We start from the raw sequence: 22,647 nt of genomic DNA, 5'->3' as shown, positions 1-22,647 counted from the left end.
TGAGTGAATGAGGGTATGGATAGCTGTTAGAGCAGAACCAAAACCAAATGTAGCTTTTCCCTCTTTTTTTTTTTTTCTGAAACATTTCTACTATATGTGCAGCCCATGCTGACCCCTACCTAACTCATAATCTTCTTACCTTAGCCTCTGAGTGCTGGGATCACAGGCAAGCACAACCAGGCTTGGCTCGGAACGGCAGGCCTTTGGACTTTTTTTTTTTTCTTTTTTTAATGTGTACGGGTATTTTGCCTGCGCGCACAGTTATGTGCAGGACCTGCATGCCTGATGATGGGATGGGTCCCCTAAAACTGAAGTTAGACAGCTCTGAGCTGTCATGCAGGTGTTAGGAATTGAACCAGGGTTCTCTAGGGGAGCGGCCTGTGCTTTTAAACCACGGAACCATCTCCCCAGCCTCTGCCTTCTGACTTTTTAACTATCTGACCTTAGACAAAGTTCTCCTCAGCTTTCTCATTTGTAAAACCTCTCCGGCTTTCTGGCTTCCCTTCTAGTGTTTCCTGGGTCGGGAGTAGATGAGAAAACACCAGAAAATACCACCACCAGCGTGCCCAGGTCACCACTGGGCTTCAGATGGGCAATGAAAGGACTCAACCCTGGGACTGGGGAAACCGAAGCAAGGAGCTGACTGCACCCAACAACGACCTTCATGTCTTTATCCCCATGTGTGACTCAATCTTTTTTTTTTTTTTTCCATTTACTATATGTGTGCCAACGGGAAAAAGATTGAAAAATAGAAAATTAGATGGTTAGCTAGGTATTGAGGTGAGGGGGAGGCTGTTATACGCATGCTCACGTCCCCTCCTGCCCCCTTTTGGAGATTCAAAGACCCACACTTTGGGGTGTTATGTTAGTAGTTTCTAGTCTCCAAAGCCACCTGGACACATGAAGGAAAAACAAGGTTGGAAAAAGCAGCAGTTCCTGAGCCCTTGGTGCAGAGGAACCTAACTCCAGCCCGGCTTTCCCTGAAGCAGAGGCTGAGGCAGGAATGTGCCCCACCCCCAACCTCCCCTCCCCCATCACCCTCCCCCCATACCTCAAGCAGACCTATAGAGCCACATGCACAGCTCCCTGCAAGGAGACAGACCCCAGTTGTCCCAGCCAGCTGCCTGGGAGTCTCCAAGTCTAAAATTAGCCCGGAGCTCTCCACCCAAGCCGTTCCTCCTCGCTACTCTGGCAAACAGGGCCCTGCGGTGAGGTAATGACTGGGAGCCTGTCTGCCCTGCCCCAGGACAAGGGGTTAGGAAAAGGCACAGAAAGCAATCCCACCCTCCCATCCTGGTCACCCTCAGGCTGCACCCTACAGAAACACAAGAGAAGCGGGCCACCTGGATTTTGACAGCTGCGCTGTGTCTCTCCCCCCATACCTGTATCCAGGGATGCGCTCAACCCTAGCCTGAACTCTGCACTCTCTAAAAACAAAGCCTATGCCAGGGTTTCACCTTGGGCAGTCAGGGTCCTTATTACCACTAACAGACCACCCCTGGGGTGCTCATCGGAACAGCTACCTAAGTGAGCAAGCCTGGGGGGGGGGGAGAAGGATCCAGAACCACTGCTCCCCATCACTGCAAGGGAAACTGGCTCCCCGGACGGGCACCTCTGCCAAGGGCTTCCTCCCCATGGCTCTGCCCATGACTCACTAACTCCTACTTCTCATTCCCTCACTTCTGATGGTCTGGTCAAGCTTGTGGCAGGAACTGCCAAAATTAGTGGGCAATTCCTCAGCCAGTCCCTGAACAGAAGTCTTCCCGCTCCGGGGCTAAGCACACTGCAGTGTTTATGTGGTGGCTGCCCAGCAGGCAGGAGGAAAAGAGGGTGAGGCCCTAGGATAGGGCCCAGTCCAGTCTATAGCTCAGAAGTGTAGGGGAGAACTTGGAGATTGAAGACAACGGTAACCAAGGCTTAGGGAGATGCCCCCTAAAAGTCACCAAGCCTCTTCAACTGAAGAGCCAGCCCCACATCATCATCCACCCTTAAGCCTTCCCCATAAACCCCACCTGCCGAGTCAACCTTTCCTTCTCCAGTGGGAAAGGGGAGGTGAAGACAGCGGCCATCTCAGGGATAGAGTGTGTCTCCGCCCAGCCTCCCATCTCACCTGGGTGAGGTGAGTTTACACAGCGAGTGATTCTAAGGAGCCTGGATTTGAACCCAGTCATCTTCCCTAGTTTCTTTTTTGCTCATTTTTCTCTGGCCACATTCAGCTCAGGATACTGAAAGCTGAGGCAAATACCACTCCTCTGAGGACAAAGTCAGGGTTAGAGAAGACCAGGACTCACAGTTGGAGCTCTGTGCTGACAAAGAAAGCCTAAAGCCTCAGACATGAAAGAGCAGGACTGACTGCACCAAAAGACGGACAGCCAGTTCACATCAGAACAAGATTGAAAGTCACACTGCTGGTGCCCAGATGTACTATGTTCTCAAAAGAGAAAGGGTTGCGTTTTTTCTGCCCACCCCTTTCATCTTTCTCTGTGGGGAGAGGACAGTACTAGAGAGTGAGCCTAGGGCCTCACACAGGATGCCAAGTGCTTAACAACTGAGCTACATCTAGAGCCTCCTTTCTTTTCTCCCCTTCTTTTCTTTTCTTTTTAGCCTTTATTTTGGTACAGGGTCTCCTTAAGTTATCAGGGTTGGCCTTGAACTCATTTTGTACCCAGGCAAGCCTTAAACTTATAATTTTTCTGCCTCAGTTTTCCTAGAAGCTAGAATAACAGGTATGTATTACCAGGCCAGGTCTTTGTCTTTTCCTTTATTTCTATTTTTTATTTTTTAATCAGTTCTAAATATCAGTCCTGTCTTAGTTGCTGCTTGAAACAGACTCCAGGATCGACTGCAGTGACATGAGGTAAAAGCTGCCATTAAAGGCCCCAGTTTAGGAGCTAATGGCCTGGCTCAGCAGGCAAAGGCATCTGCCACCAAGACCAATGACCTAAACTCAATCCTCAGGACCCACATGGTGGAGATAACAAACTCCTATAAGTTGTCCTCTGATCTCTACATGTGTGCTGTGACACATGCACACACACACACACACCAGACATACACATAAAATATGGTTTAAAAAAAAAAAGCTTTGAGAGGAGGAGCCCAGCACTGAATGGGCTTTGTTCTCAGGACGGGAGCCCAACACACAGGAATCTGTTGGATGAAGAATGTCAAGTCTTGACCTGCCCCTTGCAACATGAGAATTCAACATCAATAAGAACATCTTTGAGGCTGCTTTCTACCACTAATATCAAAGCAGGTGTCAAAAGAGAAATCTCAGCAAAGCCACAGACTACCACTAAGAGCAGTTGTTACACTGGGAACATGATCCACCCTCAATTAAGTGCCAATGACTATGACGTCAGCTGCCCCACTGGTAAGAAAAGATAAACGCGGCATGAGGGTGTTGCTCAATGGTAGAGTACCTGCCTAGCATGCATGATACACTGGGTTCTATACACAGCGCTGAGAAAACAAAATAAAATATCACCTAAGGCAATTGTTCTCAACCTTCCTAAAGTTGGGACCTTTTAATACAGTTCCTCACATTGTGGTGACCCTAACCACAAAATTATTTTCATTGCTACTTCATCACTGTAATTTTGCTACTGTTATGAATCATAATGTAAATATCTGTGTTTTCCGATGTTTTTAGTGGCCCCTGTGAAAGAGTTGTTCAGTCAGAGTGGTTGCAACCGGCAGGTTGAGAACCACTGACAGGAGGAGGAGGAGGAGGAGGAGGAGAAAAGAAGAAGAAGAAGGAGAAGAAGAAGAAGAGGAAGAAGAAGAAGAAGAAGAAGAAGAAGAAGAAGAAGAAGAAGAAGAAGAAGAAGAAGAAGAAGAAGAAGAAGAAGAAAGCATTAGCAGATAAAAGGGGAATAAATGAGCAGGCAAAATGGTTCTCAGGAGTTTGGAGCCCAGTTCTGCCATCTACACAAGTTAATTAAAGTTTTGTAGGCCTTAGTTCCTCATTGGTAAAGTCATGATTTTGGGCAAACAGGCTTAACTGTAAAGAGTAACTCAGGCCGGGCGGTGGTGGTGCACGCCTTTAATCCCAGCACTCCGGAGGCAGAAGTAGGCAGATTTCTGAGTTTGAGGCCAGCCTGGTCTACAAAGTGAGTTCCAGGGCAGCCAGGGCTATACAGAGAAACCTGCCTCGAAAAAACAAAAAACAAAAACAAAAAGAGTAACTCAGATGAATCCGTAGCAATCACTTGGTGAACTGTGTTGAACACGAGTCTCAGATTGCACAGACCCAGAGGATTTCTCCTGTGAATGTCTGCCATGGGGCTAGGATTAAAAAATGCAGACATCGGTCATCTCAAAAGCTTCAATCTCTGACATTTGGGGCAGGAGGACAGGTAGCCATAAGTTTTAGAGACAGTGCCTTGAAACCAATCCAATGAGACACAGAGGGGATTCAAGAACCCACTACCAGACTGCAGATGTAGCTTAGCTGGTAGAGATTTGCCCAGCATGCCCAGCTCCATGCACATGATTGAAAGCCCAGCACCTGGGACGGCAGAGGCAGGAGGATCAGAAGGTTAAGATTATCCTCAACTACATAGTGAGTTTAAAGACCCGCTTGAGCTACACATCTCTCTGGGAGGCGGGGGACCTTTACACAATAATAGCAGGTGCTGTGGGTGGTATGGTGGCACCCTCAGAGGAAGCATGAACCTACATCTAAGGTGACAGGCTGCCTCTTCAGGTACTTGGCAAATGTTTACAGAACAGCGCTATGAACTGCCCTCTGTTGAGCATCTCAGGTAGCTGAGGGGACAGACCCAGATGACAAGCTTCACACTAACTGCAACAAAGTTCCAAGGAGGATGAGGTCGGCTGATTCTGAAAGAAGGCTCAAGAGAGAGGAGATCAAAAGGTAGGCAGAATTTGAAAATCAAGCAGAATGCAGCATGAACCATGGCAAAGATGTGAGAGAAGGCTAGCCCAAAGCTTGAGGATAACCACCACTCTATGAGCATCACTGCCACTGGACGGGGCATCCAGTTTACATGCTCCCTTTTACAGAGGGGCTCTTTTGGACTTCTTCGTTACCACCTGATAGCCATCCTCTGCAACTAAGGGGGGGGTGGTGGTTAATTGGCAGGGCTCATCAATCAGCCCCTGAGAGCTTATCAGAGCACTGGGGAAAACTTTTAAGGAATTACTGCTTAAGGATTCCGGGATAGGGGTCAGGGGACTGAGTAAGTCCCCAAAATATTACGGGAACTATCTGAGGGGTGAACATACTTCAGGAGAAAGGACCTATAGTTTCACCATGGGATTCTTACAGGTATCACAATCCACAAAGTGTTAAAAATCTCTGTACCAGAGAGCTATGTGGGGGGCAAGGCCTACATCCATCACTCTAGAAATTCACAGTCTCTTGGGGGAAGACAAATCCAGACAGAAATAACTCTGATGCAAGCAGACCTTGATAAGTGCTCTAATGGAGGAATAAAAAAACCTGCTGCGAAGGACTGGGGAGCAGAGGTTAACTCCAGCCAGGCTTTCAGTAGGCAAGGATGGACCCAACCCCATCCTTGTTTTGGGATCCAGGTTTATACTACTACGGGTCTCTCTCCAGGTCCAGAATAACCCTGAGTAGACAGCTTAGCGGCAGCAGCTGGCCCTTCCTGCCAGGAGGTAAAAGGGAGAACTTCCAGGACGGCAGGAAGGGCAGAAAGGACACTGAGCCAGCAGCAACTTCGTTCTTTTTATCGTCTCTACCGGGCTCCCTCTTTCTGGATCACTAAAGGCCTTACAATCTTGACATTCATCGGGTGCTTAATCACATCCTGTACCACTAAGACACCTGTTTTCAAAATGTCACCTCTTGGGAAGCCTCTTACCTCCACGAAGTCACTTTGGGCCGCTGCCACATTCCTCCTCCCAGAATGTATCACCATCTAAAATCCTTCCCTGTTTGCTGGTACAATTATTTCCTGCCCTTCCCTCACCAGAAACCCAGGGTCTACAAAGGGGGGGAAAAAAAAAAAACCACTCTTAAATTTCGTGACCCATACTGTGCCCTCAGTGCCAAGGGCACTGCCTGGTACGTCACAAATCCCAGCACTACGAGAAAAATGAAGCTCTTCCTTCTCACAGGAACACTTATGAGATATGGCACTGATACAGCATCTCTTAATTAAAATGGTCAGGACAGAATGGAGCCAGAGAATCATGTCTGAAACCCGTAACCTCGTGCTTTCTCCTTTACTACATCAAACTCCATCACATCTTTTCTTGAGATGACTCCTGGTGTCCCCCTCCCTGTCAAGCCAGACACTCTGTTTCTACCCTTGGAGTCAACCACTGAAGTGGTTTGGGGTTGAGGAGGTCATTCATTCATTCATTCATTCAAGACAAGGTCTGACTATGTCACCCTAGCTGACCTGGAACTCACAGAGATCCACCTACCTCTGCCTACTGAGTGCTACAATGAAAGGCCCATGCCATACACTGGGCTATTCCTTTTAAGACAAGGTTGTAGTCAGGCATAGTGGAGGCAGAGGCAGGCAGATTTCTGTGAGTTCAAGGCCAGCCTAAGCTACATGATGAGTTCCAGGACAGGCAGGGTTACATACTGATATCTTGGGGAGGGAGGAAGGGAGAGAAGGAGGGAGAAAGAGACGGGGAGAGGGAGGGAGGGAAGGAGAGGCTCATACCACATGTGCCAAGCCGGCCTCAGACTTGCAGCAACCTGTTTCCTGAGCACAGGGATTATATACATGTGCTGTCTGATCTGAATATCTGTCACAAGCCACCCTATAAACTTCCAACAGCTTTATCAGTACAGTCATAGTTCCTAGAACGTACATAAGTTCAATAAATATCTGAAGAATTGAAATACAAATTAGTAAATTTTTTTTAAAAAAAAGAAACTTTTATATCTCAAACTCCTACCTAAAAAGAGTTTATGCTGCTACAGCGCATAATCCCAGTACTCAGAAGGCAGAGGTGGGTGAAGCTGAGAATTTGAGGCCAGCCTGGTCTACAGAGAAAGTTCCAGGACGGGTCAAGGCTATACAAAGAATCTCTAGCTATGTGAGTTGATCTTGAAAAACAAACAAACAAAAATATCTTAAAAAGGAGTTTAAGCCAACTTCTTTGGAAAAATACCCCAGAGTGCTTACAATAATACCACATGCATGCAATATTACAATATTGCAATATTACTAGCTTTTTTTTTAATGGACACAACTAAGTCCTTCATAATGTAAAAAAAGAAAGTCTCCAAGGACCAAAAAAAAAGGTGTGGCAATCAGATACAGCAAGCTGATACAAGGGGCAATCAACAATATCAGATTATAAACCTGTTTACAAGTGTCAAAAGCATATAATTAATTATAGGCTGAAAAACTTATAGACAAGAAAAAAGTCACTAGAATGAAAAAGGAGAGAAAAGGTGCCCCGCTTGGGTCCTTGCCCTGGTCCTCCTCCCTCGTCTTCCTCCCTCTTACAATTGTCACTGCTACCGCTGAAAGTCATCCACTGGGGCTATCCTCCCATTCCCAACTCCCTTCTCCCACAAAGACCCGAGAACTGAGATGCAGCGCTGGGCTTTGTCTCTTGTTCTGGAGGCAGTCTTGGGGTCCCCACTCCCTCTGCCAATCGTGGACCCAGCAGTGACCATGCCACTGGATGAGGGGGCTGCATGAGGAGGGTGTGAGCGGGCCACACATCTCTGTGAACTCTGGTTGGTTTTCCTTTCTGGAAAGGAGAGGGAGAAGGATAGGATCTCAGAGAGAGACCTTTGGCAACTGCTTGTGTTGAGAACATGTTAGAGATGACCTTGGCCAGAGGCCCTGGGAAAACTCCACCACGGAGGGTTTAGGCAGCTGAGTCTCCAAGACTATAACCAGAATATTTTAAAAATTTTTAAAAATTAAAAAAAAAAACCCAACAGCTGTCCCTTTGTGATGTGGAAGAATTCTAGACCTACTCCCAAACAGGATGAAGCTAAAGCCTTCAACTTTTTATATGGCTTTAGTTTAAATTTATTACCTCATTTTAATGGTTACTCTCCATGGTCAGCTTGACTCGATTATACCTGTGAATGGTATGAAAGTGTTTCCTGGAGTTTGACTGAGGAGAAAAGACCCAAATGGACCCATCTCACGTGATGGTCCCAAAACGAACAGAGAAAGCGATGGAGTCCCAGCATTCATTTCTCTGAGGTTCTTTTTTTTTTTTTTTTTTTTTTTTTTTGGTTTTTCAAGACAGGGTTTCCCTGTGTAGTCCTGGCTGTCCTGGAACTCACTTTGTAGACCAGGCTGGCCTCGAACTCAGAAATCCTCCTGCCTCTGCCTCCCGAGTGCTGGGATTAAAGGCGTGCGCCACCACGCCCGGCGTTTCTCTGAGGTTCTTGAGTGGGAACCCAAAGAATTCCACTGCCTTGCCACCGTGGCTTCTCCAGCATGGTGGACTGGACCGCAAGCTATTAGCCAAAATAAACCCTTCCTGCCTATCCTAGTTACTTTCCTGTTGCTGTGATAAACACTAGGGCCAAGCCGGTTAGTGGTGGCGCATGCCTTTAATCCCAGCACTTGGGAGGCAGAGGCAGGCAGATCTCTGAGTTCGAGGCCAGCCTGGTCTACAGAGTGAGTTCCAGGACAGCCAGGGCTACACAAAGAAACCCTGTCTCGAAGAGAGAGAGAGAGAGAGAGAGAGAGAGAGAGAGAGAGAGAGAGAGAGAGAGAGAGAGAGGAAGAAGAAGAAGAAGAAGAAGAAGAAGAAGAAGAAGAAGAAGAAGAAGAACAACAACAACAACAACAACAACAACAACAACAGCAACAACAAAACAAACAAGCAAAACCCACTAGGGCCAAAAGCAACAGGTCACAGTCCATCATGCAGGGAAGCCACGGCAGGAACCCGAAGGCTGGAAGTAGATCAGAGACCATGGAGGAGCATCGCATACCTGCTCGCTTCCTCTGGTTTGCGTATCTCCCTTTTACACAGCCCAGGCTCACCTAACCAGGATGATACCTACCGCCTCCTACTTCAACCAGCAAGCAAGACAATCCCCACAGACATGGCTGCTGGGAGCCAACAGAAGCAATTCACGAACTGAGGGTCCCTCTCCCAGGCGTGTCACGTTGACAACCAAGGTCAGCCACTGAATTTCCTTGAGTTACTTTTGACAGGTTTCTTTTTGTCATAGCAACTAGAAAAGTAATTAATACAGTTCCTTCTAATTGTTAATTTTCCTTCGTTTCTAATCATTAAAAATAAATTCATTCTGTCTAATCTAGTACCCATAGCAAGTTAAAGCTAAGATTTAAATTTTTTTTTCTTTTACTGTTTGTTTCAGACAGATTCTCACTCTGTAGCCTTGGCTGACCTGTAGCTCATTTTAGGTGGGTCAGGCTGACCTTGAACTCATAAAGATCCGCCCACCCCTGCCTGAGTGATGGTTAAGGCAAGCTCCGCTAAGGTAAAACTTAAGATTATTGTACATGCTCCTGCCCTTCAGTGCTTTCCGTCCTCAGCATGCAGTGTAATAGCAGGCTGTGGTTTCCCAACCAGTGCTCCTTCCTGTCCTACTACAACCAAACAGCTCGCCATGTCTGCAAGTCTCCGAATGCAGGACTACCTCCCAACACGACACAAATATGCCTGTATGTCAAGAATGGAAGGTCTCCTTCCTCAGGGCCGACATCATGAAGGAAGAGACGGTGCCTCCGTCTCTCAGGCAGCAGATGCTGGGCAGGGATGCCCTGGCGAGTGCTCGGAGCCTTGCACAGGTTTGGCATAGGCTAACTTGAAGAAGCACTGCCCACGGGCCAGTCAGAGAATACCCTTGCCTGCCTGAGCATTCTCCATTTGGTCCAACCTGAAAACTCCAAGGAGGAAGAAGTGGAGCCCAACATTCGCTGAGCACTTAACTTCTTGAGGTCTACTTAGTCACCTGTATGTGACCGACTCATTAACCTCACTGTTAAGAAGAAAAGCTCTACACCAAGCAGTGTGACCTCTGACCCAGACGAGCCTGGGAAAGGAGTTACCTTAAATGAGGTCTTAAGTTGGTGAGTAACAGAACTGGGACTAAAACCCTGCCTTGTCTTCAAATTCCACCATTTTCCAGGAACTATCAAGGCTTTATTCCATTCGGCTTTCTACCAAAAAAAAAAAAAAAAAAAAAAAAAGGAAATGTTCCACAGTTCCACAGACATTTTCCCTTAAGTTTTAGAATGAGTCATCTCAGTTACCATTCAAGATTTACAAATTGAGAACTGAAAAACACATTATTCAATTTCCCGGGTGCTTATATAGAAAATCTCTTGGAAGTCTTTTCTCTATACCTACCCTCCCCCTTTCCCTCTGTTTCCTTCCTTCCTTCTTTATTTTTATTTTATGAGCACTGGTGTCTTTCCTGAATGCATGTCTGTGTGAAGGTGTCAGAAGCCCTGCAACTGGAGTTACAGACGGTCATGAGCGGTCATGTGTGTGCTGGGAATTGAACACAGGTCCTCTGGAAGAGTGACAGTGCTCTGAACTGTCATCTCTCCATACTGCACTCCCTTTTTTGAGACAAGATCTCACTGTGTAGCTCTGGCTGGCCTGGTACTTCCTATGTAGACCAGGCTCACCTTGAACTCTCAGAGATCCACTGGCCTCAGCCTCCCACGAGCAGGGATATGCAGTGCCACAGCAGGTATTTTATTTTCTTCCCCCCTTTCCCATCCCAGCCCTCTTCTACAGGGTTTCTCTGTGTAGCCCTGGCTGTCCTGGAACTCACTTTGTAGACCAGGCTGGCCTGGAACTCAGAAATTCGCCTGCCTCTGCCTCCCAAGTGCTGGGATTAAAGGCGTGCGCCACCACACCCGGCTTTACGGGCCTTATTTTACAAAGCATCATTTGCCTACTGTAAAGTAGAACACAGCATGCCCTCCACTAGGAGACATAAAAATACGGTTTTTAGAAATGGAAGAAATGGAAGCCAAGCATCGCAGCACAGTCTCTATGAGTTCAAGGCCAGCCTACGTTACAGAATGAGAGCTTTAAAGGGGGTTAGGGGTATAAGCTGGATATAATGATGTAATGATACAAACCTACAACCGCAACACTCAGAAAATGGAAGCCAGTGTAAGCTGTGTGGAGAGACTATCTCAGAAAACATAATGGAAGAAAGTCTCTCCCCTCATCTGTTTCTTCAGCTGCTCATAAAGGGGAGGGACCTCTGATGTCTCTAGGGATGTCAGCCACAGGCTGGGCAGCAAACATCACACCCATGATCTCTCTGTCACTCTCAGGTCTCTCTTGTCATTTAGTGCCCACGTGACAAATGAGTTTTCTAGCCTCGCTGGCTGGATTGTGTGACCAGCAGTGTTGGGAAGTACCCAAGCCTTACTGAATTTTCCTTGTTTATATTACTTTGCAACAACAGTGGCTCAGGCCCCAGTGTCTACCAGCAAATCCTACATTTTTAATGGTCTTTTGGGACAGAAAGGTGAGAATTTATTTTTGGATGACATTCAATTTTCCAATTGGCTTTTTTTTTAAATGGAAATAATTTTCTAGATGCTTGTGTTTTTAAATCCAGAAATTTCTCTATACGCTGACCAGCCTATTGTATGTCATTTACCTATCGCAGTTTCTCTGCAATAATCTCTCAGTCAGAGTAGTGGACCAGAGGCAATTTTTAAAATGCTTCTATGTATACTGTAGTACTTTTATTGATTTCTTTTATGCCTTGATTAACTTAAGTGGCTTGTAAGAACCACAGGCTGTTAAGATGATATAGCCCAGGAGTAGCTGGAAGACACAAAAGAGAAATTAGTATAGGCATAAAAGTAATAGAGAAATACAGATCTGCAGCTGGGAGCGCAGCTCAGGAGTAGAACACTCGCTTAACAAATGTGAGGTTCTGGGCTCCATCCCTAACACTATGAAGGGTAGGATGCTAGAAACAAAGGGAAGGAAGGAGGGAGGGAAGGCAGACTACAAATCAGAAAATCCCTTATGCATTCCTCCATGGGAAGAATGAAATTCTAAGGCTTTCTGATACCCAGAGAAACCAGGATCACTAACTTGACCATTAAAAACTAAAACTGCGAGCCGGGCGTGGTGGTGCACGCTTTTAATCCCAGCACTTGGGAGGCAGAGGCAGGCGAATTTCTGAGTTTGAGGACAGTCTGGTCTACAAAGTGTGTTCCAGGACAGCCAGGGCTACACAGAGAAACCCTGTCTCGAAAAACAAAACAAAACAAACAAACAAAAAAACTAAAACTGCTCAAGAGAAACACATCTATTCCAGTATCAAGACTAGTAGAAGTATTTTGGGGGGTTTCATACACAATAAAAGCAAAAAGCCCCCAATTCTAAACCCATAGCAGCCCTGGTGGGGAATCCACAGGGCTGTGTCTCACAGCAGCGGGGTCCCCAGCCTTCCTTAGCCTCTGATGACGATGTCACATCAATTATGCCAGAGTGCCTACGTCTCTGCAACTTAATGTACTCCAGCTATAAGCTGCCATCGGGACAAGGAATATTCATTATTTTTAGAGTCATTAAGAGTATTTTAAAGTCAACTGTGGTGGCACACACCAGAAATATTAGTACTTGGGAGGTAGAGGCAAGATCAGGAAATCAAGGTTAGCTTCAGGTATACAGTGAGTTTGAGGGCAGCCTGGATTACATTAGACCCTGTGTCTCAAGAAAAACATGTGTGTGTGTAAAACTTATACAACAAATTACATACTGTATGATTCCATTTGTGACATATAGAAAATAGACTTAATTTAGACCAGAATAGATTAATTTATCCATGCTGGTGTCAGTGATTCAAAAAGAAGCTCAAGGGGTCATATAGAATTAGTGTTTCTTCATCATGATTGGCTACCCAGACACACTGCTTATCAAGGGCACCCCCTCCTCATGTGTGTGTGTGTGTGTGTGCCTACCTGTCTGTCTGTCTGCCTATATATTACATCAAAAGGTTTTTTAAAAACTACAAGCTGGAGAATGGCTCAATAGTATGTATACAGCTCTTGCAAAGGATCTAGGTTGGATTTCTAGAGCCCATCAGACAGCTTACAACTACCTGTAACTCCAGCTCCAGGAGAGTGTGGCATCCATGAGTGTACACACAAACACACATAGATAAAATAATAAGAAAAAAATCTGGACATAGTGGCACACATACATGCCTTTAACTCAGGACTTAGGAGGCAGAGGCAAGTGGATCTCTGTGAGTTCGAGGCCAGCCTGGTGGACATAGAGAGTTCCAGATCAGCCAAAGCTACAAAGTGAAACTGTCTCAGATAGATAGATCGATAGATAGATAGACAGACAGACTGATAGATAGATAGGATAGATAGATAGGTAGGCAGGCAGGCAGGCAGAATATTTTTGCTTTGTTTTTTCAAGACAGGGTTTCTCTGTGTAGTTTTGGCTGTCCTGAAACTTGCTCTGTAGACCAAGCTTGCCTGGAAGACATCCTTTTTTTTTTTTTCTTAAAGCTAGGAATTTAGGTATAATGATACAAAGTCTTAGCTCAAACCCCAGCATGGCCAAAATAATTAATTAACATAATCATTTGTGTTTATCCAATGAATGCTTCCAACCTTTGAGGAACCTGTGCCAGAGAGGTAGCTGTCGGCAGAGTGCTCATCTAACACACAGGAAGCCCTGGCTTACCCTCCACACCACATGAAAGAACCGGGTGTAGCAGGGCATGTCTGTAACCCCAGGTATCAGATTCCCTCAGGAAGTAAACGCAAAGGCATCAGAAACTTAAGGTCATCGCTGGCTACAGCAGGAATTGGAGGCTAGCCTGGGACACGCGAAACCCCACACATCAAAGAGGAGGGGAAGAAAAGCAGAACCTATGAGTATCATTAATTAAAGCCCCATCACGCCTTGCTCGGACTTCACAATCTATTCATTCAGCCTAACACCCTTTACGGACGTCATCCAAGCTCATCTGTCCCAGCAGTACTCTTTTGTATTAGCAAATCTATAAGTCTATCAATTAGGTAGACCAAAAGGTCAAAGGAAGACTGCATTCCGGCTTAAATGTATGGTTGGCCCGGTTTGGATCTCATCGTCATGGGATACAAGAAAAAGCGCTAGTGGAAAGTTTCTTAAGGGGGAGAGGTTTGAGACTGGTGGAAGTGGGTAGACACTAGCCTGTGCAGCAACTCCAAGAACAGCCTCCAGGCCCCCTTCCAAAGCAAACTCCATGGCGGCTGCTCTGCTCTGCTCCATAAAGCGCAGCACTAGAGGGCCAGGCCAGATTCTGTGGCCTGGAAAATTACTGCAGTGCACCTTCCAGCCTCCAATGAACCAGCACAGAGGCGGTTAGTTCAGGAGACCTTGTGCTGGAAAGTAGGAGAATCGTGCCCCGAGCAACTCCGAGGACAGATTATCTATCCAGCAGCCCCAGTGCCACCACACTTAGATTAAGGATCCCTGGGTGGGGAACAGAGAGATGTCTTGCCAAGATATCCACTGGCTCCATCAGAACAGGCACGACAGAGGCCAGGTGGAAGGCAGACACAAATAAGGGCACAGTTTCTTCCTGCCAAACACCAACATTCAGAAACAGCACAATTCTTTTTAGGATTTTAATTATGTGTGTTTATGTCTATGCATATGTACAGGGTGAGTTCTAGTGTCCTCAGAGGCTCGGATCCCCTGGAGTTACAGACATTATGAGCTACCCAACAAGGGTTATATACTGAACCCTCTCTCCAGCTCTTGACTGCTTAATTCTTTGACATTCATATCAATGGCATTGTTGATTTCTTATCTTTGACATTCATATTCGAAGGCATTAGAGATTCTTATCTTTGAAGGCATTGGAGATTATGTAAGTGATGGTACATAGAACAAAAATTCCTGGATTTTATTCTTGAGTTGGTCACTGATAAATAATTGTCTGCTAATAGAAACTACCAGGTGCTTTGAAAGCTGGAACTGCCCAGCGGTTACCAGAGGTATTTTAAAAATAATTTATTACTTTCTTATATGCACTGCATGTATGTCTGTATAAGGGTGTTAATCCCCTGGAACTGGAGTTACAGTCAGTGTGAACCTCCATGTGACTGCTGGGAACTGAACCTGGGTCCTCCTGAAGAGCAGTCAGTGCTCTTCACCACTGAGCCATCTCTCCTAATATGTGCCCAGATCTGAGTACTAATTTGAAGGGGGCCATAGCAGCCAAGTAACATAACAAATGTCAAAGTACAGAGGAGCAAGCAGGGCACAAGAAAAAGCACCAGTGCTCTTTCTTTTCCAGTGGGAAAGAACAGTGTGTCAGACAGCAGGAGCTGCGCCATGCTGAGCTCTCCTCTGCGGTGAGATGCCTCTCCAAGCCATACTATCCCTCCTTTGTCCACACATCTGCCCCAGTTGTGTCTCCCTGCCACCCGCTTCTCGGGTTACAGCTCCATCCCCGGTTACCTATGCTACAGGAAGTCTGTATCAAGTACAATGGCTGTGGTGATATGGTCTGCCAGACATCAGTGGGTGTCCCTCCCCTTCGTGTACTCAAGCCCATCACAAGGGCCAGCTAGAAACGTGGGGCAGGTCAAAGAGGCAACAAAATACTATCAGCTTCCTAGGCGTGAGAGCACTTTGGTGTTTAGCAAGTAGACCCTGTACTTGGATAGAAACATGACCAGTATGTACTATGGACACCATCTCTTTGTGCTGGCTTTGTAGCAAATGTTACCTCTTGTCTCCAACTTGACCCCAACTGTAAGTCCATTATATAAAGGACCCTAGAAACCATTTTAGTACAACCTCTGCCTTCTGGCAAACCTTACCTGATTCAATATGAGTAAATGGATATTACTTGGTTTTTGTTTGTTGTTTGGTTGGTTGGTTGGTTGGTTTTTGTTTTGTTTGTTTTCAAGACAGGGTTTCTCCATGTAGCCTTGGCTATCCTGAAATTTGCTCTGTAGACCAGGCTGGCCTGAAACTCAGAGATCCACCTGTCCGACTGCCCCTGCCTCCAGAATGCTGGTATTAAAGGCATGTACCACCACACTCCAGTATAAACAGAGAACCCCTAACAGTCGACTCCCTAGGCTGCTATTCATCCAGTACACAGCGGTTACTAAAATACTGAAACCATGTCTGAATGTAACCATCGCCACGGGTCCTCTGAGCACCACCACTACTACTATGATGACCCAGCCTTTACCATCCAGCAGCTTAAGGATTCATATGGGGGAGCTCTGTTCCATAAGACCGGGTCCCAGTACCACTCCCATCCTCAAAGTATTATTGAACAGATTTGTGATGGCCCTTGCCTGTTCAACACAACAATGCTATCCCACCCTAAAGCTAATACCTGTTTTTCTGCTTTCCGGAAATGGACACTGTGTTTTCTTTTCCAGTTGTCATTCAAAGTCTTGCAGAAGGGCTGGGACTTTCTGTAAGTGGCCCAACTGTCTTTCACACTTGAGCCTCCTCCTTCATTTACTTTAACTACACACCCTCTGTCTTACCACACTCAGCTGCTCTGTATTCCCAAGTACTAATCCCCCCCCCCCCCCCCCCCCGACTCCTGGTCTTTGCTGCTTGAGTGTAGCCTTTTTTTCTGCCCTCCATCAGAGCCTCCTCTTTCCCCATTTCAGTTTGTTTGTTTTAAGGCAGGGTCTCCCGTAGCACATGTAGCTGGTCTTAAAGAGGGTTAGTAGATAACATTGCCCTTGAACTTCTGGTCCTCCTCCTTCCATCTCCACTGGATAAATAGCTATGATGACAGGCATGCGCCATATCCCGCTTTATATGGTCCTAAAGATCAAACACAGAGCTCCGTGCACGCTAGGCAAGCACACTACCAACTGAGCTACATCCCCAGCCTCTGTTCATCATTTTTTAACTGTGTGTATGTTGTCTGCATCAAGATAAGTGCACCATGGGCGTGCCATGTTGGTAGAGGCCAAAAGAGGGTGCTAGATCCTATGTACTGGAATGAAAATCATTACGAGCTCTCATGTTGATGCTAGGAACCAAACCTAAGTAAGTCCTCTGCAAGAGCAACAAAGGCCCTTAACCACTGAGCCATCTCTCCAGCCTCAAGTCATCAGAATCTTACCAACTGCTCACCATCTCTCCAAATGTCTCCACTTCTATGAAATTACTCGAAAGCTGTGTTCCATTTCCAGAACTATCACAGCAACATCTACTTCCTAGTTTCAAAAAACTTAATGTTGGGCAGGAGAAATAGTTCAGTGGTTAAGAGCACTGACTGCTCTTCCAGAGGTCCTGAGTTCAATTCCCAGCAACCACATGGTGGCTCACCACTGTCTGTAATGGGATCTGTTCTTCTGGTATGTCTGAAGACAAAAGCGAGTATGCTAAATCTTAAAAAAAAAAAAAAAGAAAAAGATAAACTTAATGTTTTGTATTTTGGTTGTTTTCACACAACCACCTTGTTTTACTCCTAGACAGAAAGATATAGAAAAAAGAAAAAAAAAATACACACACACACACACACACCACGCTGACTAGTGTTCTGTCAACGACGACACAGGCTGTAGTCATCAGAGAGGAATCCTCAACTGAGAAAATGCCTCTATAAGATTAGGCTGTAGGCAAGCCAGTAGGGCATTTTCTTAATTAGTGATTAACGTAGAAGTATAAGCCAAATAAAAACCCTTTCCTCCCCAATTTACTTATGGTCATGATATTTCATCTTAACAATGGTAATCCTAATTAAGGCACCATATCTTGGCCATCATATCTAAATGACCTAGCACAGCCAGGCAGTGGTGGCACACACTTTTAACCCCAACATTCAAAAGATAAAGGTAGGTGAATTTTAGTGAATTCAAGGCCAGCCTGGTCTACAGAGCTAGTTCCAGGGCGACATGGAGAAACCCTGTCTGGAAAAGTAATAAATGAATTGATTAATAAAATGACCTAGCACCGTGCTTTGCTTGAGCAATGTGTTAAACAGGCAACAGAGTGAATGGCTGTAACTCTTTCAGCCAAGGGACCCTTTTCTATTTGTTAATGATTATAGTTGTTTTCCTTTACAGCGATCCCAATTGTGGTTGTATCTTTTTCTGCATATGGAGTCCAAATTGCACACCATCCATATCTTAAACTACTAGGTTATTTTGTGAAGATGGAGCAGGAAGTGTACTCCCCTGTCATTACTTTGCCACCCTAGAGTTTGTGACTGCCATTCTCTATACACTTTTTGCAGTGCTAAACTGATATACCCTCACATGGGAACAAGCAAATGACAGGTTCTGGGCGATGGAAGCCAGCCCCACAGATGACAGGAAGGCGGGTGGTGGACTGAGTTGGCAGAGATTGCAAGAAAGTGGCACGGTGGCTCATTGGGAAACAGGGGTTCTGGTGGCTGTGGTCAAGTCCAGAGTACAGTCCTTGGGGGTGGGGGTGGGGAATAGCTTTACGACTCTGGCGCAGCCGGTATGCAGGGTGTGGACTAGGAAACACCACAATCCCCTTCCTACTTCTCCATTCCTAATCCCATCCTCCCCCCCCCCCTCCCGAGGACTAGCTCTGACTCAGCACAAAAGGGAATTTTGATGCAAAACACCTGCGCTTCTTTTTTTTTTTTTTCTTTTTTTTCCGAGACAGGGTTTCTCTGTGTAGCTCTGGCTGTCCTGGAACTCACTCTGTAGACCAGGCTGGCCTCGAACTCAGAAATCCACCTGCCTCTGCCTCCCGAGTGCTGGGATTAAAGGCGTGCGCCACCACCGCTTCTTAATGACAAGAACAGAGTCAGGTAGGGAGGCAGAAGCAGGCAGATCTCTGAGCTCATGGCCAGCCTGGCTTACAGAGTTCCAGGATAGCCAGAAATAAACCTTGTTCTGAAAAAAAGCCAAAAAGAAAGAAAAGAAAAGAAAAATAATGGGAACAAATACAGCCACACTCTAAATCCCACCCCATAAGGAAATCAAGGCAGGATCAGGACACATTTCCCAGTGGATGGACCTCAGGATCCTAGGAATCTAAGAGGAAACTGTGATCCTCAGTGATCTTTAGGCTCTTGTTAGAAATCACACGCAAAACTGGGCATGATGGCGCCCACTGTTAATCCCAGCACTTGAGAGGCAAAGGCAGGTGGATTTCTTAGTTCAAGGCCAGCCTGGTCTTTAGGGTGAGTCCCCAGGACAGGCAAGGTACACAAAAAAACCCTGTCTTTAAAAACCCGAGAGAGAGGGGCTGGAGAGATAGCTCAGCCGGTAAGAGCACTGACTGCTCTTCCAAAGGTCCTGAGTTCAAATCCCAGCAACCACATGGTGGCTCACAACCATCTGTATTGAGATCTGACACCCTCTTCTGGTGTGTCTGAAGACAGCTACAGTGTACTTACATATAATAATAATAAATAAACTTAAAAAAAGAAAAAGAAAAACCAGAGAGAGACAGACAGACAGATATCACAAGGAAGACAGGCTATGTGTGGCATTCCCCATAATCCTCCCGCACTCGGGGGACTGAGGAAGGAAGATTTTGAAATCAAGCCCAGCCTGCAAGTTGCTGCAGCCTGGGATACAGAATGAGTGGCTGTCTCAAAAAGAAAGAAAGAAACCGCAAGGAACACTAAGTCAATTTTGGAATAAGACACTGAGAACACATTTTTGGAGAAGGGTCAGTTTGGAAAAAGAAATAATTTTTTAAATAAAAACTTAAAAAGGCCACAAGTCTGGTATGAAGATGGCGGCAGGATCCCGAGGCCCAGAGCCAGAGTGCAGCTTATTATTATTCTGACCTGGTCTCAGAAGAGACCTCTTGACACCTGCGGCAGAGGACTGGCAAAAAGGAACAAAGGCAGCCACTGACTTCAGGAACACAAAGCACTGCTTCCCTGTCTAATTTATGTAGACTATCCCACTAACCAGGCTGGCAAAGGGCCTTCCAAGGAACATGAATCCACGCCTCCCACCTTTACACACTCCAAGAAAGTTCAGCTACCTGCAACAAAACCTGAGGAGGAAGACTGGGGTCAAGGCAAGGAAGACTTCTTTGTAAGACTACATGCTTGTGGCTGAGTGCAACCGTCCTCTGTCTTCCCCAAGTAGGGGCTCTCTCACGTTGGAAATGTTCAAGTGTCAGAGGCCATACAATCTCCACAGCCTAACTGAGAGGGACCCTGGAGACCATGTAGGCCGGATTCCTCTTGCCTCTTGATCTCTAGCTATAGCCATAGCTTGATCCCTTGTGACAGCGTCTTCTAGTTCACAGCCAGAATTATGTCCACAGCCATAGAGAGGTAGGGCTATAAGAGTACATCTCCAAACCGATCCTGCTTAGTTACTGACTAGGACAATCATTTCTTCTTCTGAGCCACAAAAGACAAACCATCACATCCAGCTAAGAGAAAAACTGTTGGCCAAAAAAAAATCTACCAGGAGAGTAGTCTTTGGGTTTCTTAAAACAGGAAAGTGAGACCCAGTGAGAAGCTGAAGTAGAACTTCCCCCCACACCCCCCTCAAGGCTGGAGAAGAGCACCTGACCCTTCTGGAAACTTCTCCGCTCCTTTCTGGCTACTAGATGACTTTTAATTTTATTAAGCCTATCAAAAGTATACTGAAAGTCACTGTGGATAATAATCATATCCATTGAAGAGGGGATAGGCCATTTCCTCCCCTTTTCCTAAGCAGAAACTTGAGTACTTTGATGAGATAAAAATACAAGTAGGAATTTACTCATGGCAGGGTCGCCTTGGGCGGGGTCTGGGGAGTTTGTTAGATCTGTGGGTATTGCGGAGAGTGTGAAAACACTGGAGGAGGCAGTCTGGACCAGCAGAGAACCACGCATTCAGGAGGTGGGACTCTTGGAAACAGAGGCGCACGCAAGGCGGAAAGGCCAGGCGTCTCTCTCGGAGGTGCTATTTGAAAAGGAACCCCCCCTCCCGAAAGCTCGGCTGGAGGGGAAACAGCGAGCCAACCACTCCAGCAAGCCGAGGGCAAAGTTGGAGAGGCTCCGACCGCAGCATGTGGCCGAGTGCGCCGCAGCCCCGGAGCCCGCGCTCGCAAATAGCGCGTTTCTCTGTCCGCGAGGCTGTGGCTCCCGCACGGTGGAAGGCGCCCCAATCCTCCACCAGCGCTCCGGATGTCCCGAGAGCGTCTCAGCTCCACTCTGCCCTGAGTGGGCAGGCCAGGATCAGTGACCCACAGTGGCCTCGACAAGCCCAGGTCCCCAGGAAAGCGCGGGGCGGCGCCGGCACCTGGAATCAGCTCGGAGAGGCGGGTCCCCGCCCGGAGCGCCCGCCCACCTCCGCCACCTCCTCGCCCCCCGGCGCTACTTACTGTGGTTCAGGGGGTTCCGGCCGGCTTGGGCCGACGCCACCAGCTCCAGATACAGAGTCCAGAGTCCCACCGATACTACGGCGAGCAGCAGCAGCAGCCGGAAGCGCCTCCTCAGGAGCTTGATCGGGCGCAGGAGCAGCATCAGCAACGCGGCGCGGGGGCTCCCCATGGCGCTTCGCCCAGCCGGCCGCTCCAGCACCGGCTACCCACCCGTCGCCCCGGCCCGGCTCCGCCGCTCAGTGCGGCGCACAGCCAGTCTCCCCGGGTCGCTCTCCAGCGGGCCGCCCGCTCATGCTCGACGCGCTGGGGTGATCCTGGGCTGCGCGGGTGCCTCGCAGGTCGTTCTCCGGCCGCGGAGCCGGGCTCCTCCTCCCCAAGTGTCCGCTCCACGCCTCTCCTCGTCGCAGGCCCGCCACCTCCCTCCCTCTCTTCTTTCTCACTCCAGCGCTCTGCCCAGGAGGCTCTCCTAGTTACCCTCCGGCCCCTGCGCTTGCTTGCTGCAGTTAGGGTGCTTTCTCTCGGCTCCGAGCATTACCTTACACCCTACCTGTCCCGCCCACGCCTTGGCCCCGCCCCCAGGCGCAGGTGGGCTCCGCCCCCTAGAGATTGAGGGAAGGGGAGAGGTGGGGCCAGAGAGAGCTGGTCCCTGGCGTACTCACCCGCTTGGGGTAATGTGGGAGGGTGTGTGGGGTGTGTGATGAGGGATATGGGACTGAAAGAAGATGCGAGCTAAGACATGGACTCTGTGACCCAAGAAAGCCCAGTCACCGACAAGATATTCGAAGGCGCTCTTCCGAAGCTTGCTGTGGGGCTGAGGCACATTTTTTTCAGTGACCTCTGTGACTTTGGCCTCAGGACCTTTCTCTACGGAGAAAGACCCTAATCACAATGGACAGACACTTCATTCAATCTTAACTGTCTTCCAAGTCAAATTTGAATACCGTTTTTCCCTGGCGTAACTACAACTGAAAGGCACCAGAGGAGCCTTTACAAGGAGTTTCTCCAGTTTTAGGTGTTTTGGGTGACAGATTGTTGGAAATTAAAATAAATAAATAAATAAAAATGGAGGGGCCACTCAAGAGCAGACCAAATGCGTAGCATTCAGGAGGCCCTGGGTTCCATCGCAGAACCATGAAAGAACTAGGGAAATGGAAAGGGGGTCTGGCAGAGCTGTAGAGATGGCTCAGCGGTTAAGAGTACATGGTCTGGGGCTGGTGAGATGGCTCAGTGGGTAAGAGCACCCGACTGCTCTTCTGAAGGTCCAGAGTTCAAATCCCAGCAACCACATGGTGGCTCACAACCATCCGTAACGAGATCTGGCGCCCTCTTCTGGAGTGTCTGAAGACAGCTACAGTGTACTTACATATAATAAATAAATAAATCTTTAAAAAATAAA

At 47.3% G+C, this 22,647-nt stretch overlaps 1 protein-coding gene across 3 annotated transcripts in view; it reads right to left on the bottom strand.

Annotated features, from left to right (window-relative positions):
* The window catches only part of B4galnt3 (beta-1,4-N-acetyl-galactosaminyltransferase 3), a 101,094-nt gene extending 79,247 nt beyond the window's left edge, over window positions 1–21,847 (bottom strand). The window contains exon 1 of one of the 3 annotated variants that reach the window (XM_085840025.1): window positions 21,252–21,847. In XM_085840025.1, the coding sequence (XP_085696151.1) occupies window positions 21,252–21,420 (169 nt within the window). In that variant the 5' untranslated portion in view covers window positions 21,421–21,847. The remainder of the gene's footprint in view (window positions 1–21,251) is intronic. The other 2 variants (XM_085840027.1, XM_085840026.1) reach the window with 2 other exon arrangements.
* Between the last annotated feature and the right edge of the window lie 800 nt (window positions 21,848–22,647).

Source organism: Mus caroli, unplaced genomic scaffold (genome assembly GCF_978045245.1).
Source record: "Mus caroli unplaced genomic scaffold, Mus_caroli_1 scaffold_7, whole genome shotgun sequence".
NCBI lineage: Eukaryota > Metazoa > Chordata > Mammalia > Rodentia > Muridae > Mus > Mus caroli.
This window is presented reverse-complemented; position numbering and strand designations above follow the sequence as displayed.